This window comes from Eucalyptus grandis, chromosome 1, assembly GCF_016545825.1.
Source record: "Eucalyptus grandis isolate ANBG69807.140 chromosome 1, ASM1654582v1, whole genome shotgun sequence".
NCBI classification, from domain to species: domain Eukaryota; kingdom Viridiplantae; phylum Streptophyta; class Magnoliopsida; order Myrtales; family Myrtaceae; genus Eucalyptus; species Eucalyptus grandis.
This window is the reverse complement of record NC_052612.1, coordinates 52,726,956-52,742,902: the sequence shown is the minus strand read 5'-3', so window position 1 is coordinate 52,742,902 and position 15,947 is coordinate 52,726,956. Positions and strand designations below refer to the sequence as shown.

General features: G+C 38.9%; 2 protein-coding genes across 2 annotated transcripts; one reads left to right on the top strand and one right to left on the bottom strand.

The window, feature by feature from the left end:
* Positions 1-3,864: 3,864 nt before the first annotated feature.
* On the bottom strand, positions 3,865-5,293 carry LOC104436014 (gamma-glutamyl peptidase 5). The gene is made up of 3 exons (XM_010048748.3): positions 4,779-5,293; positions 4,307-4,639; positions 3,865-4,195 (listed from the first exon to the last, which is right to left on the bottom strand). Exons 1-3 carry the CDS (start codon positions 5,094-5,096, stop codon positions 4,097-4,099), a joined length of 750 nt encoding a protein of 249 aa, XP_010047050.2. The 5' UTR covers positions 5,097-5,293; the 3' UTR covers positions 3,865-4,096.
* An 8,761-nt stretch (positions 5,294-14,054) lies between these two features.
* Positions 14,055-15,947, top strand: LOC104438771. The gene has a single exon (XM_039300504.1). The coding sequence runs from the start codon at positions 14,055-14,057 to the stop codon at positions 15,945-15,947; it is 1,893 nt and encodes a 630-aa protein (XP_039156438.1).

Genomic DNA, 15,947 nt, shown 5'->3' with positions numbered 1-15,947 from the left:
TAAACACAAATATTCATGAGGGTAATTGCTAGACCCGACTCTCAATAAACAGATGGAGATCAAACTACCAAAAAAAGAAAATCTCCTCTCATGCACGAACTACATTGGAATACAAAGTCTATGCATACTGTAAGATTTTGTGAGATCACTGTCAACTAGCTATTAAATGAAAGCATGATTTATTATTTAATTATTCTAACACTTTTCCTCGCGCTTCTCTCCAATTATTCAAAAAGTTTAAATTATTAGATGAAAGCATGCTTTTATATTTAATTACTCTGACACTCCCTTCACATGTATGAAAGCATGGTTTAATACATAATTACTCCATTTTCTCTGGTTTTCAGTGTAGGTTGGACTTTGGCCTAAGCCTAAAAGGTAAAAATGACTTGGAAAGATTTGAACTCAGAATCTCCCGCTCTAATACCATGTAAGATTTTGTGGAACCGTTAGCAACTGTTCTAAAAACTTAAGTTATTAAATAAAAGTGTGGTTTAATATTTAATTACTCTATAAACTTGCGCGTGTGATCTACAACCTTTTAGATATTGGTTGATTTTGGTCTCGGCAATTTGCTTTCTCATTCGACACTATTCGATGCACTATAATTCCACGACAAGTAGAGTGCTTTTATCACGTTTCATTCAAAATTTGATAGAACATTGAATCAGCATCGTGTTGATAGAGTGATGTCAGTGCGTTGGATCACATAATACTAACCCTAATTACAAATACCATTAAACAAAGTTTATACGAAACTCCAAAATCAAGTCAAGTACCATTCCATCGCTCTCCCTCATCTGGACGCTGCAAGTTCTTACAAAAATGGTCTGAAGTGAACGGTGTTCTCCTTTTCGTGAATCACGAGGAAGGACAACAAATCTAAATCGCAGGCTACAAGAGGAAAAATGCAAAAAAAATTCTTAAAACTAATTGAATTAAGGAACCTCGTCAAAAGGCAGATGGAACAATTGCAAAAGCAGATAATTATAATTATTTCGACACATAAAGAGTTCATTTGCTTCCTGGCTATAGTCTTATCTTTACTCTCTATGAATAAGCCACAGTATCGTTGAGGACTGTGAACGACAATTTATCTTACAAGTTCCTCCATACATTTTTGAATTCTCGAGCATTGGGAAGAGGATTTGTTGAAGTTACTTATACTTAAATCATTGGAGTCAGGCCAACCCAGTTGATCTTCAAGTTTCAGCTCTGATTATTTTCCCCTTCTTGTTGATTGATTACCTTGCGGTTATTTTCCTTGATTATCTTAGAGTTGTGATTCTCGATTGGTACTCTTTTTTATTTGACTTTCAAAATGGCTCGCACAAGACAAGGCTCAAACTCAGCTGAACTAGAGATATTAAAATAGGCATGGACTCATTTTTCGACCTGTACTTTTTGAACTGCATTGTGTCTGGGTTGTGTAAAATAATTTAAAGGTTAGGTGAAAGTCCGTTTAAAAGGTTAAAGTTTAATCTAATTGGTCTTGATGAATTTTGGTTCATTAAAGGCTCATTTTGTTCATGGAAAATGAATGATGTGAAAATATTTTCTTAAAAAATGATTGTTTGTATCATTTATAAAAATGAAAAGAGTGAAAAATATTTTCATTGACCATGAAAATATTTAGACATAAATTGCTATCAGTAGTGAAAGCAATTTTTATTGAATTATTATTTCGAGCAATATAAGCAATCTTTTTTAAAAAAAATATTTTTCAAATCATATATTTTCTACGAAACCAAAGGAGCCTAAATACATAGAAGATTATCAAATATACTTTGAGACCACTTCTTTGGTTATTGTTATAAGTTTATGTCTTAGAGTCTCGGACACATATGAATGAATGATCTAAAAGGTTAATATAATCTTTGTGAGACGGTTTTCCTTTTTTGCTTCGGTTAGTATGGGCCTTTTCCATGGCGACATCAATCTAACAAGGAAACGAAGTAACAAAAAAATGGGAAAGAATATTTAAAACACAACATGACGGAACTACGGAGATAAGGAAAGTTTATAAGTGAATTTATGATATAAATGAAAGATTTCAGTCTCAGATTTGTAAATGTAAGAATGCTCAAACCTACGCTAGAATTATGGGAGAAAATAACTAACCTTTTTTGTACACAAATGTTAGTAGCATTTCCTGTACCTTTTCTATGTACAATTGATATAGTGTTTGTAGATAAGCTTGTTCTTTTATCATTAATAATTGTTATATTTCCTTACTGTCCCTATTTGATGTTACAAATCTTGATGGATCCAAGTATTTTCAAATCTTTGAATATGTTTTAGATCTTTTAATGCTTATGGGAGTAGAAGCATATGTCACATATGTCTTCCCAGGCTTGATCTCATCTACTCACTGAAATCAAATTTTTAATACCGGGAGAAATGACATGAGATATGTTCTAAAGGCTAGTATTGGTTGGATCAAAAATGGGTTCAATCCAACTTGACTCATTTAACTTGTATTGACCAACTATAATAATTTGCTAAGCTACTTAGCCACTGTCTTCAAGATGATTGGACAAGGTCCATCAAATTCTTGGAGTGTTTCAGCATTCAAGAACACATCAAAAGGAATCGGAGTCTTATTAGAATGGGGCCTGTTTGCTTCCCTTTACCTGAAAAGAGGTGAAATTGCTGGAAAATTTGCTAAGTTTCCAAATAAGAGGCTCCCATCTGTTCAGCCAAAGAGCGGAGTGGGCTATCGATAGATTTGAAACAGATGAACTCAGATATTGTGTGGAAAAGGGGTTTGATAAGTGCTGATAAGTGTATTGCCGTATGCTACATTGCAACAAATATGATGACTCGTCCGATTTTCCCTATGGAAGCAAATTGATTTTTGATTATATGTTGTACCTTCTAGCTATCCATCCTTTCATGTTATCAGTCATCACGGTAGATATCGACTTTGCACATGCTTGCTCTAAGATCAAGTCAGTCCTGGAAAGTGAAGCTTCAGTAAAACAGAGAAGAAATTAGCCTAGGGCATTCTGACAACTCAACAAAGTCCCCCTTGCTTGAGACAATATCCCAATTAGAGAATAACATCGCAATGGAACATGATACCCGATTCAAAAGACTTGCCCGGTTGTTGTGAAACAGGGGAAATGAATGGCAGGTAATAGACAGTTTCTGGATGGAGATGCTCTTTTCCGCTGCCGAGAACCGTGAGATTGTCACGCCACACAGACCAACTTCGGCGAGGTGGAGAGTTGATCACTCTCATCTGGCTCATTTTCACTCTCAAGACAGACAAACCCTTAGCTCCATAGTCTATGCCGAATCATTTTTCATGTTGTATGATTAATATAGATTGTGAAATCTGTAGATTGTGTTTGAGACATGTAGCTAAATTTACTCTTATTACTTAAAATCTTGAACTGCATGATTTTCTGATATAAGCCAATTTATTCTGAAGCCCTGTGGTGGTTAATATCTCTCAATTAGCATAGAAAAGCTTCATAAGGAAAATATTTTGCAGAAGGCATAAAACCGTTGGGTCCTAACCTCCACTCTTCTATCAACTTTTTGTTCACTTATTCTTAGGAATGGGATTCTAGAATAATCTTTTTCTAGAATTAATACATTCATATCCTTAGATCCACACGAAGGCATAAAGATTCGCTTATATCGTCTAAGAATCAGAATTGCAAGGTTGGACTAGGAAGGAGAACGTGTTAAATAAGTAAACAAATCAGATAGGTTGCTCAAACTGATGATATACCCGAATCTTTTGCATGGCATATACAGACATAAAGATTCCGTCATGTTAATTAGTCCACGTGGGAGAAGTTTGAATCTTTTTGTTCTTTAAATAGAGAACAGAGGAACTTAAGAGTCGACCTACTTTGAAGTAGGAATAAATAGCGGTGGAAAATATTTTCTGGATTGATTATCCAAATGTAGACACAACCAATAAGTTATGTCAATAGCTAACATTTGTTCGGGCAGATATGTATAAGCCGGTCGTTGGAAAACGTATATATACCTTTACCACATGAAAGAGGCTCGTGTATCGTTTCTGAAGGAAACAAAAATTGAACCTGTAAAATAAAATATAGAACTGTATGCAATCCTTCTATCTTCCCTTGAGAAAGTTTCTGCAGATCCTCTCCCAGCACTTCCGATCTGGCTCGGCTATCTCTAACGCAAACTTGGCATTTTCAGCGAAACCTTTCTGCAAGAGTCACAGCAACACCAGTTTAGCGGACGAAGCATGGAAATGGCCGCTGATACATCAAAATGAAGAGAAAGGGTATCCGCATTAGTGATGCAGCTGATCCATTACCTCGATGCAGCCGTTGTTGAGAAGGCGGTCGATGAGGTTGAAGAGAATATCTTTGGTGTACTCAGGGTGGCCCTGAATACCGAGAATGTGATCACCAACTGCGAACATCTCGACGCCGGTTTTGTCGGAGAACGCAATGACTTCAGCACCAGTTGGGAGCTCCCACACCTCATCTTGATGGCACTCAATGATGGACAGAGCTGGTGGTATATCGTCCATCTTATTCAAGTACCCGCATGGGAACAAATCCTTCACAATCCTCACCTTCCTCAGCCCAATGTCCCACCCAGTGTGTGCTTTCCCAACTTTGCCACCCAATGCTCTGCAAAGCACCTGCAACAGAAAGCGTTCAAGAAAGCCCCCACTTCAGCAGCCAACACGGATGACTACCCAAGAATATTTTGGCTTCAGTACAATCAGGATTCGACTGGGATCAACGGGTTCCAGTTCTATATTCATCACGTGCATCTACCTGGTGGCCGAAGCAGATCCCGAGGATCTTCTTGTCCATGGCATCGAGAGTCTGCAAAAGGAGGCAGAGCTTGAGGATCCAGCAGTCTTTGCCATAAGCGTCGTGAGGGCTCCCGCTGATGACGAACCCGTCGTACCTGTGGAGCTCGTCCATGTCCGGGAACTCCCCATCCACGACCCTGTACAGGTCCCACTTCTCGCAGTCCTCTGCGAAGGCCGCGACGAACACGTTGAAGTACCCGCCGTAGACTTCCTTCACGTAGTCCGAGTCTCTCGCCGCGAGCAAAAGGGCGTATCTTTTCTGCGATGTAGCCTTCATTTTGGAGCCAAGAAGCCTGCTTGGGACAATCCGGGTATGTCCGAATCTTGCAACAAGAATGTCTGAGAGAGTGGGAGGAAGAGAGTGTGTGTACCTTCTTTTTGTAGATGTGTGTGAATTCGATGTGCAGAGAAACGGAGGAGGAGAGATGGCCTTTATAGAGGACGAAGGAGACGGGAGATCTTGGCCATGAGATGCTATGCTGCTCCGGAAATGGAAACTTTCATGAGCTGGGATGTGGAAATTATGGATATGAATATTTTGTCTACATTATGTAATTTAAGAAAAGGAAAAGACAATCTCCGTGATGCAAGAAAACGACCCGGAACAAGGGGAGGGAAACCGCAGCTTGGAGAGACACGGTTTGACCATTAGGCCCTTTTCAGGAGCCCCAAAAGAAAACGTGGGCACAGGGAACTTCTTTGTCTCCTTTTGTTTGGACGGTCACGCATAAGTTCAAAGACGCCCTTCTATTTTGTTCCTTTTTTTATTGTTTTGTTGGGGGGAGGGCTCTCAAGCACATAGAAATTGATTACAAATTGATTGGCACTTTACACCTAAAAACCAAAAAGGATCTTGAGCTAGGATCGTCCAAGTGAAGAGGGTGAAGAGGGACAGAAGGAAGAGAGGCTTAGACCTAGTGGGCTGGAAATGGATTAATTTTATAATCCATTTGGACTCATTTATTTCATGCTTTAAATTTTAGAACCCATCATAGGTAGGCTCTTTAAATATGAAGTGACCTATGCATGACCCATTCTCAACAAATTTGAGTTATACATTTTGATAGGTCTAATGCTAAGTGTGTAAGATTGCAAAAGATGAATATATACTGGAAATTTTGCTTTGGGTCTTCTATGGAAAATGATTCAAAATTTTCAAATTTGGCATAGTGTATATGCTGAATCTAAAATTTCACGTAATTGTTTCTAACTAAATTGGTAAAATCGAAAGTTTAGGGTTGAATTTACATCCCTACAATAAGTTTAGAACCGATTGAATAATTTTCTCAATACTTTATAAACAAAATAAGCACTTCTATCTAAATAGTGAAGATAACTTTGCTAATGAAATAACACAATATATAAAAATTCAAAAAGTTCATATGGATCTTGAGCTAGTATCATTGAAGTGAAAACAACCATATCACTCATCAATCCAACAAATTACAAAGTGAAAATACCGAGTGTTTTGAATGTCTTTCACCTAGAAAATCCACTTATCATGCTCTACTCTTTTAACAAGTTATATAAGTGGATCGATGATAGGATCCTTAGAAAGCACCTAAAAGTTTCTCATAAACGTGTCCTTATAATTTGAGCAATGTCAAACCCAAGGGAAAACGCTTCCTTGTTGTCATGAATTAGCATTTTCAACGAGTTATCTTCAATATGCTCCTTCCCCGCCACGCATGGCAGCTAGCGTATCCTACCTCACAAGAAATGAGAAAAAAGTGGGGGAAGCTGACCGGTCAAATTCCGGTCGAGAATATAGTAAATTAAATGATCGAGCACATTAGTTCTATGGACCAACGAAGGGCCACGCACGCGTGGGAGCCAAAACGCCCCGCCGGTTTTGGCACTAATGGAATGTTGCGTGATCTAATCACATCATTTACTTAATGGCCTTCTTTTGTAATTTTTTTAAGCAACGCGGCAAATCGATTGTTGAACAGCATGGATTTGCCCAAAAGGTTTGAAAAGGACATGAGATTTGATTACGCAAAAGATATTCAATAAGGTATTTCCCAAGATAGAAAGATGGGAGTTGACAGGACCGGGCTCACTGGCTTAAGGCTACATAATCAAATCAAACGGGAATATTATTGCCTATAATGGACAGAGAAACCAAGCAAAGTGAGAACCAAAAACTTTGGTTCGGTCGGATTTGATGCACTGTTCATTTTCCAAAATTTTATGTGCATATTAGATGAATATTCGCTCACTGTTTAAACGACGTTGAGATCTCTTTTTCAGAAACAACCCATCACAGGTATGCAAATAATCGACATTCTGAAAGATTTTGTAATATACTTGTAGTAATTAATGGAAAGAAATTATTGAAACAATATGAAAGAATAATAAAAAAAAAAAAAATATTGAAACAATATGAAAAATAAAATAAAATAGAGAAGACTCAAATTAAAAGTTAAGTACGTGAGAAATAAAATAGGATGAGCAATTTATGCATTCGTCTATTAACAGAATATTTGATATTATTGTAATTAAGGGGAAAAATAAATATTATAACCTCTTCACGAGGTTCTGCTCACTTCATTTAATATAGTATTGATGAAAAATCAATGTTTCACTATAATGACATGAAATTACTAAAATGATGAGAATAAGAGAAGTCGCGAATTCTTTTAGTTAATTAATTATTCTCTCATTAGAGGTAGATCAGGACGGCAATCGCAATCAATCAAAGCTCCCATGGAGGAAATTGCTTGGTGGGGACAGTTTCGTGTTGTGACATTCGAAATTATTGAGATGAAAAGTTATTTTTATATCGGAAAGTTTTTTTCTTTTTTTAATATTACGGAAAAGGTCGTCCGCGTGAATGGCATTTTTTCTCGCGTGTTATTTGTTGGAATAGACGAGACAACAAGGATAGCAACGTTAGTGATGTCCCACGGTCCACGCGAACCCGTTATCCCCACAGGATTACGCGAGCACTCGAACTTTATCCTTTCCCGGTGGTCGTGAGTCCACTTTTATTTGCACGTCTGCAGCATTTCCCCTTTCAATTTTCGTGGGATTACCAAAAGAAATTATGATCCTCCTCGCTATTTCTCAGCATATTAATTGGAAATACCTCTCGATCTCTGCGCAGACAGTAGACACTAAAGGGTCCTATATGCTTCTGCTTCACCCCAAAAAAAAAAAAAAATGGAAAATCTAAAACTACAAAGGTTGATTTTGGTCTTGTATTGAATGGGTTCTGTGTTGATCCCGGACAAAATAATGTATGGCTCGAGAAGAACAAGGAAGAGCGTTCGCAGAGACTCTCCTTCTCAACGTAGCTCTATCAATCGTGGAGTCGCTGGGGAAGCAAAACCCCTCCACGCGTTTCCCCCCCATGAATTCTCCTCTCTCACGTCATTTTTATTGTCTCTTCGGCATCTATCTTGAAACAGCGTGGATTTCATTCATGCCTGTTGGGCGCACGTTATGTGCTTCTTTTAGGCATCGGTGGACGCAAAGATATGAAGCGCGTTTGTGGGACAAGAATTGATGTGACTCTATCGCAGGACAAGAAAGGATGCCAAGGTATGTGATCATTTTGATTCATCAAAATGAACCTTTTCTATTGATTGTAGTTGATTTGGTTACCTTAGATATTCATCTAACAAAATATATAAATAGACTCGTGTACTTTTCATTAGTTACATCCAATACACAAAAATTCACGTATTATCTATCTTGGTATAGAGCAAGACGATCTTGAAGTACATTGGATGTGACATGCACCCGGTACACAACAAAAATAATCTCGCATCTTGTCGTTTTTTTTTTCAACAAGTCCTAAAATATCCTCTAGTCAACATCTCATCCGATAGCAAACATTGCCCGTTTAGTTTTTGCATAGTCTGCAAAACCTGTTATTTGAGGAAGTGTTATCGATATTATATCGTAACAGTGCCGATCGCTTGGGCTGCGTTTTTCCAAATGGTCATGACGATGCTAGCCACATAAGCTGTACCACCCTTAGATTGAACCTAAAATTTTGTCGACGATAGCATCCTACGCGATGGTGGCAATCTGTTGCATAGCCTACTTAACAACCACGTCAACTTCATATGATTTTTTTTTTCCAGCACACCGAACCGCTTTTCATTATTAAGGTAACAAAGATAAAAATATGAGCTTGTTTTATAGTTCTGAATTTTTGGATGCTGCCAAAGGAAGTGATGATGCCTTGTATTAAATGATACATAGTACAATACAGTCAAAACAAGGTCTTCCTCATTTGTTTAATCAATACAAATTGTGACCCGAATCTTGCACACTGAGCACTTTAGCTTTCAAGAGCCAGACTTCCGGTTAGCAATCCACTCAAGCATTTTTTGGATTTTTTTCATGTGAACTTAATTACCTTAAGTTTGAAGGATGTTAGAGATATTTATGATATTTTCCAAACATATTTAGGATATATTACATATTTCTTGTGATTGTGTATAAATCTATGAAATTCTCTATATCCTCGATTGAGTATATCTTGATTGATCATACTTGATTTGATTATCAATAGAGCCTTAGCTAATAATACTCTTAATTAGGTATATCCAATATATACAATTTCTACAATTTTCCATTCTAGATATTTCTTTTCTAAACTCAAGTTAACATGTCATATTCTGTGCACCTTGATTTTGAGGGGGTATTAGAGATATTTCTTCAAGATATTTTTCTTTATTTGAAATAATTAGAATATTCATTTCCATTCTCTGTAAAAACAAATGAGGAGATGTGAGATTAGCTCCGGATGTGCACCTAGATGTGCATATTGCACCTGATGCACCTCAAGATAGTCTACCTTTAATATCAAGATAAGAAATATGTGGTATAGAAATAATGGAACTTTTGTGGATTGGATGTACCTAATGCAAAGTACATTAGCTTATTTATAGTTTTATTATATGACTATCTAAGGTAATCAAATCAAGTACATTTAGTCCTATACATGCACGATCAAGATAATGGAGAATTTGTTAGATATATGCACAATCACGAGATATATAGAAAATATCCTAAACATTTCTAACAATGGGAATATGCCATGACCCAGAGTCTCAATCTCTACTTTGGTTCATTTGTTACAATTCTTTAGCTTCTTTTTCAGCAAAAAGAATAAAGGATAAGTGCATTAAAAATTCCAAAACTTATCAAAAAAAGTAAAATTGAGTTCTAAAATTTTCAAAAAAAAAAAAAGTCAAATTTTGATTGTCAAATTAATGCAATCAAGTCCTTTTATTAACTCTTTCCGACTTAGCTAATAGAGAAAGATGATGTGGCTAAACATGAAGTTGTTTTGATTCATATTTTATTTTAATCTAAATATCATTTAAATTAGATTACATAATAAAATATTTTTTTATAATTAAAATTGGAAGGCAAAAGAGGGCAAGGGCTTGCAAGGCCCTTTGGTATAATGAGGCTCAGGTGTGGTTGTCGAGCCCTAGCAAGTGGTTGACGACCTTGCCTGATTGCAAGTGAGGGTTGCGGCCCTCACTAAGATCAGGTAGAAATCGTTGGCCCTCGCCTAGACCTGGTCGAGGGCTAACAGGTCCTTGCTAATGGTAGGCTAGGGTTGTCGAGCCTAGCCCCAGCATCACCAACCTATTCAAGCTATGGTGGGGTGATGGCCCTTGCCCAATTATGCTTTCCCTTTTTTTTTTTTTTTGAAAAAAAAAGGTCTCTCTTATAAATCTAGTTTAAATAATATTTAGATCAAAAAATCAGATTTAGATCAAAATGTTGTCATTTTGGCCTTGACCTTCATGCTCTAGCAATGTTAGCACCATATAGAAGAGAAAAAATAATAAAATATAAGTTATATTAGCATTTTCTATTAGTCAAGTTGGACGAAATTAACAGAACTTTATTACATCAATTTAACAAGTTTTAAGACTTGATTACATTAGTTGACTAAGTTCCAAAATTTTACTTTGAGTAAGACATGTAAATTGGGGTCAGGGGTACCTAATCCATTTCCTATTTTTTTATTAGTTCTTTTCCTGGATGATCCATAAAATAAAACCCTCCTTGTTCTTCTCGATGATTCTAATAGTTTTATTTTAACGCGATGATACATATTAAGGGATTATAATCGTTCCCTGCAATTTAACCTCAAAACTCGTATTAAGAATGAGCCAAAAAAATTTGTACTTAAGAATAAAAATTCATTTAGAAGATGACAAATAACTTGAAAATATCACTAAAAACTTTTGGTTCCTCGCTTTAATTGTGCCTCGGACTCTTTAATTTAAAAACCCAGACCTAGCACCATCACACATGCACGCACACGCACACGCACAGATATATAACTCTTAGCAAATTTTGCAATGAGAACTTTTTTATATTCTAAGAAATCTTACTAAAACTCTTTTACTAAGTGATGTTATGACCTTTTGTTGGATGCTGAAACTAATTGAGACCCACATTAGCATAAGAGTTTCAGGTAGATTTCGTACTATATCTAATATTGTTGTTTTGCAATTAGTGACCCAATTTAGTATATGATTAGTTTCGTCATCAACTGCATAACATATTTTGAATTGGACTACCATGATTAATGAACTTATTACAAAAACCCCCCAAGGCATTGGCTGAATAGTAAAATGCTTAGATCGGATAAGGTATATCTTCTATCCATGCATCGGTGGAAATAAGTCGAGTGGAAAATATGGATAACCCAAATAATGTTATAAGAAATTATTGCCCAATATCCAGCAATCGTCCTATTTCTATAATCAAACGGCAAAGCAGAGAGGAACTGCAAGCGATGGGCTTCCAACCAAATCACATTTCTGATACAATGTTAGAGTTTTGGCTCGATTTCGGCTCGATCCTTTGAGATGGCATTAGAGCCACTTTTGTCTAATGTTTATATTGTAATTGAGCATCCCATATAAGATTACTTTTCTTATTGATCATGTTCCATGAAGCTTAACAATCTAAGCTTATATGAAAAACGGCTTCATGATCTCCAAGACATTGCATAAGAGACAGCTAGAAACATATGGTCTCATAAGTTGTCACTCATTTTAGGGTCTCGCCATTCTATTAACGGGGTAAGTACACTATCAGTGTCAAAATTTGTGTACGGAGCTCATTTTCGTGTCAAAACTTTATTTTAGATTACTTAAATGCCAAATCAAAGAAAAAACGATCACTTTGGTGCCACCGGCGAGAGATTTCGATCAGATTAATTGCATGACTTTTATATTTTTTTTTTTATATATTATTTAAAAGAGTTGCGGTGGCTTTTAAACAACGTCGTTGTCTATCCTCCTCAAGAAACGGCATCGTTTTGCCGCCATACGTGGACATCCTCGCAAAAACGATGCCGTATAGCTCATATGTGGATTGAAATTAGGGTTTCTTTGTCTTTGCTGCTCAGCCATCGTCATTCGCCCACCATCACTCGACCACCGTCGCTCAGCCACCATCGAGTTGCTTGACTAGGTGAGCGAGGAGAGATTGAGATTGTTGCTCAAGCAAGAAGTGGCAGGAAGAATAGGAGGCGGGGTGGAGGAGGAGGAGGAAGAAGAGGGATTGAAGGTGCCGCTGCTGGTGTGCTGCTGCTGGTGCACTGCTACTACTGCTGCTAGAGCCGTTGCTAGTGCCTCTGTTGGTGTCGTTCACTGCTAGTGTTGTTCTTCGGGGAAGAAGGAAAGAAGATGACATGCCTTCTCTCTCTCTCTCTCTCTCTCTCTCTCTCTCTCTCTCTCAATTTGGGGATTTAGGGTTCTAAGTTGGGGGAAAGACACCAAACGGCGTTGTTTTGTTGTTTGGATGCTAACTCAACTCTTCAACGAGCCACGTCAAATTAAAAAATTAATAAATAAAAAAGTGTCACGTCGGATTTCCGGCCAAATTGATCGGCGTTAACACTGAAATGATCGTTTTTCAAACTTGTTAGCACTTATGTGATCCAAAATAAAGTTTTGGCACCAAAGTGAGTGCCATACACAATTTTTGGCACTAATAGTATACTTACCCCTTTATGAACTTGCACAAAATGGAGGGACAAGAATTATATATAATGTCATTTTTACTACTTTAATTTTTTTTTTTAAATAACTAATCGCACTCTTGGAAATGCTTATAAAATGCTTGAAAAAGATAGGGCGAGGTTCGCCTCACTTATAAGATAGCAAAGGTAACAAAAGGATACATATCTTAGAGAGTTTATTGATCACTTTCAAGACGATTGCGGGATAAAGATGTTCCTTCAGACTCCCAGGAAAAAGGAACAATAAATCAATATGAGGAGCTGGCAAAAGTTCCTCAGCCGAAACTTAAGCTAAATTAAAGTAATTGATTTTCCAAAGCGAAAAAAGAAAAGTTACAAGCAAGCAATATACTCTGACTATAATATCTCTCTTCTGCGACACTTTTCTACTCCTTGTGATACACATTGATACGAGGCATATGTATACGAGGTCGCGCCTGAGGATTTGGAACATAAGAAACACTCTATGCCAATTCCTGAGCGACAGCACATTCCCAACCAGAAGCTCCACCGATGATTTCTCAATCCTGGCAACCCGGAAGCTGAAGTGAGGATCAATCGATGTTCTTGCTGGAGTCGCGCGAGAGCGAGTAGATTTCCGCTCAGGTTCGTGCATTTACTTTGGATCTTCGACCTTCTTTATCATCATCTTCAGTTGCTTTCACTATTTTCTTCCGAGACTGGCTATTTCCACCTCCATTTTGCGTGGAACCGCCCGTCTTTATTTAAAGTGACAAGGATGCCGTTATGCCCCTAATCCTAGAAGCCTCTTTAAGCGGGAGGCCCGAAACTTAAACGTACTTTCTATGGAAATTGGCTCAAATCGATGTTTATCAGCAAGTAAAACCCCCAAGTACTATTCATTTATTCATTTAAATGGTTACGATGCTTCTTGGCACGACAGGATATACAAATAGGCTACACAAAATCATAGAACTTGCACGAATTAAATAGACAGTGATCTCCAAGAAAATTATATTTAGGCCATTATTTTGTGAAGTTTATATAAAAAATTTAACCAGATTTCTCGAAATAGGTTCTTTGTGTGGAGAAGCTCAAGAATTTGTTATTATAATGGCGAGCAAATTGATTCCGCAATGGGTGTACCACACAAGAGAGATCCTGATGAACTTATGGGATGCGTGGGGAACCCAAACGCTTGTGATCGTAAGCCTCTCCTGCCAAGTCATCCTCACTCTCTTCGGGAGTCGCCGAAAGACCATGACCGGGCTGATCGGGCTCGGCATGCGCTGCTTCCTCTGGGGCACCTACCTGGTGGCCACCGAAGTTGTGCCTTACTCTCTAGGAAAGCTCACTGGACTGAGGATCGACAATCCTGAACATCCTGACCCGGGTGTCGAGCTCAAGGCGTTCCTAGCGCCATTGCTCCTGCTACAACTCGGTTACCCAGATAATCTCACTGCTTATTCAATGGAAGACAATCAGTTGGGTCTGAGACAGGCCTTGAACATGAGCATCATCGTGATGGTGGTTGTCATCATTCTCATCAGATGTTGGAACTACACTGATTTCGCGATATTGTACTTCCCGATGTTTCTTGCAGGTGTCATCAAGTATGCAGAAGGGATATGGGCTCTCAAGTTCTCGCTTAGCTTGAACACCGGCATCACTGTCAAAGAAATTGCCAAGGAGGAAATGGTTCCTCGGTTCCCGGATGGTTTGCGAAAAATTGACGGTCTTGGTTTGGTTGTCAAGGCTTATTACCGTTTCCATTGCTTAAAACCTCACCTGGAGGACTGGATCTATCATCCCCGCTATGTATCTAATGACCAACTCTCAATAGATAATTGTTCGCACCAAGAGGCCTTTAGGATCACCGAAATCGAGCTAGGACTCATGTACGACATGCTTTATACCAAGGCACCCGTGATTTATACCAAGCTGGGCTTGTTTGTCCGGTTTGCCAGCTTCTTCTGGCTAGGCGTCACCCTATGCGCGTTCAGTGCTTTGGAAAAGTCGATCAATCCTCTAGCCGAGATCACGTACAGTCGCACGAAGAGCTTCAGCTCGTTCGTGTATACTTACCAGTACAGGAGATTCACTTTCTCTGTGCTGCTGCTGGCTTTCCTTTTGGAGGCTTACCAGATCCTGCTGTTACCCTACTCCGAGTGGGCTATTGCGAAGATGTCGAAGCATTATAATTGGCCGCTTGTCCCCACGTTCTTGCGAATTGTAGCGCCCAGGTCCGCTTACAAGTGGAGGCAGTGGTCGGATTCGCTGTACCAGTTCAACCTGCTTCGCTATTGCCTGCGACGCGACTGGACGAGGTACATCAAGTTCCTAAACTTTTGGGGCATTTATGAGTACATCAAATGGAACTGGAGACTCTATAGGATGGGACCTGTGAGCCTCCCTGAGAACTTGAAGGAAAGCGTGTGGGAGGAGTTAAAGGTTTTCGAAGAGGCTCGAGACACCCGCCCATTTAGCAAAAGAGGGGAGTGGAGTTTTGATAGATACGGGGTCAGCGCCAACGACGAGATCCGGCGGAGCATCAAGACCGCGTTTGATAAGAGCATTCTCGTATGGCACATCGCGACAGATATATGCTACCATCGTCATTCGGACGAGAACGAATCTTCCGAGCGACAATGCCATTCGAACAATGATGAAACACCCGATTGCCGCTCTGGAAGCAAGCTGATATCAGACTACATGATGTACTTGCTCGTCATCCGTCCAAAGATGCTGTCGACCACCACGGGGAGCATTGTGTTTAGGCATGCATGCCATCGGGTCAAGGAGATCCGAACATCTCCAGAAATAACGGAATCTCAGTTAGCTGATAGCATTTTCAACCATGACCAAAGTTCCAGGTCATCAAGTCCGGGGCAGCACCACGAGACATTGGTGACGTCGGGATGGGACGTAATATCGGATGCACAGGGTCTCGCGAGGAATTTGCTGGCTAGGCCGGATAGGTGGAAGCTCATGAACAGTGTGTGGATGGAGATGCTTTGCTATGCAGCGGCGAGCAGTCGGTCGTCTTACCACGCTGAGCAGGTCCGGCGAGGCGGAGAGTTGATCACTCTGGTTTGGTTGCTTTTAGCTCATAAGACAGACACATTGCAATCCGTGAATTCGCTGAAAACTTAG

Coding starts and splice junctions, on each gene's coding strand:
- LOC104436014 (XM_010048748.3), bottom strand. CDS start 5,096: ATGAAGGCTACATCGCAGAAAAGATACGCCCTTTTGCTCGCGGCGAGA. Junction 4,640..4,778: donor GGATCTGCTTCGGCCACCAG/GTAGATGCACGT, acceptor TTTCTGTTGCAG/GTGCTTTGCAGAGCATTGGG. Junction 4,196..4,306: donor TCAACAACGGCTGCATCGAG/GTAATGGATCAG, acceptor TGACTCTTGCAG/AAAGGTTTCGCTGAAAATGC.
- LOC104438771 (XM_039300504.1), top strand. CDS start 14,055: ATGACCGGGCTGATCGGGCTCGGCATGCGCTGCTTCCTCTGGGGCACC.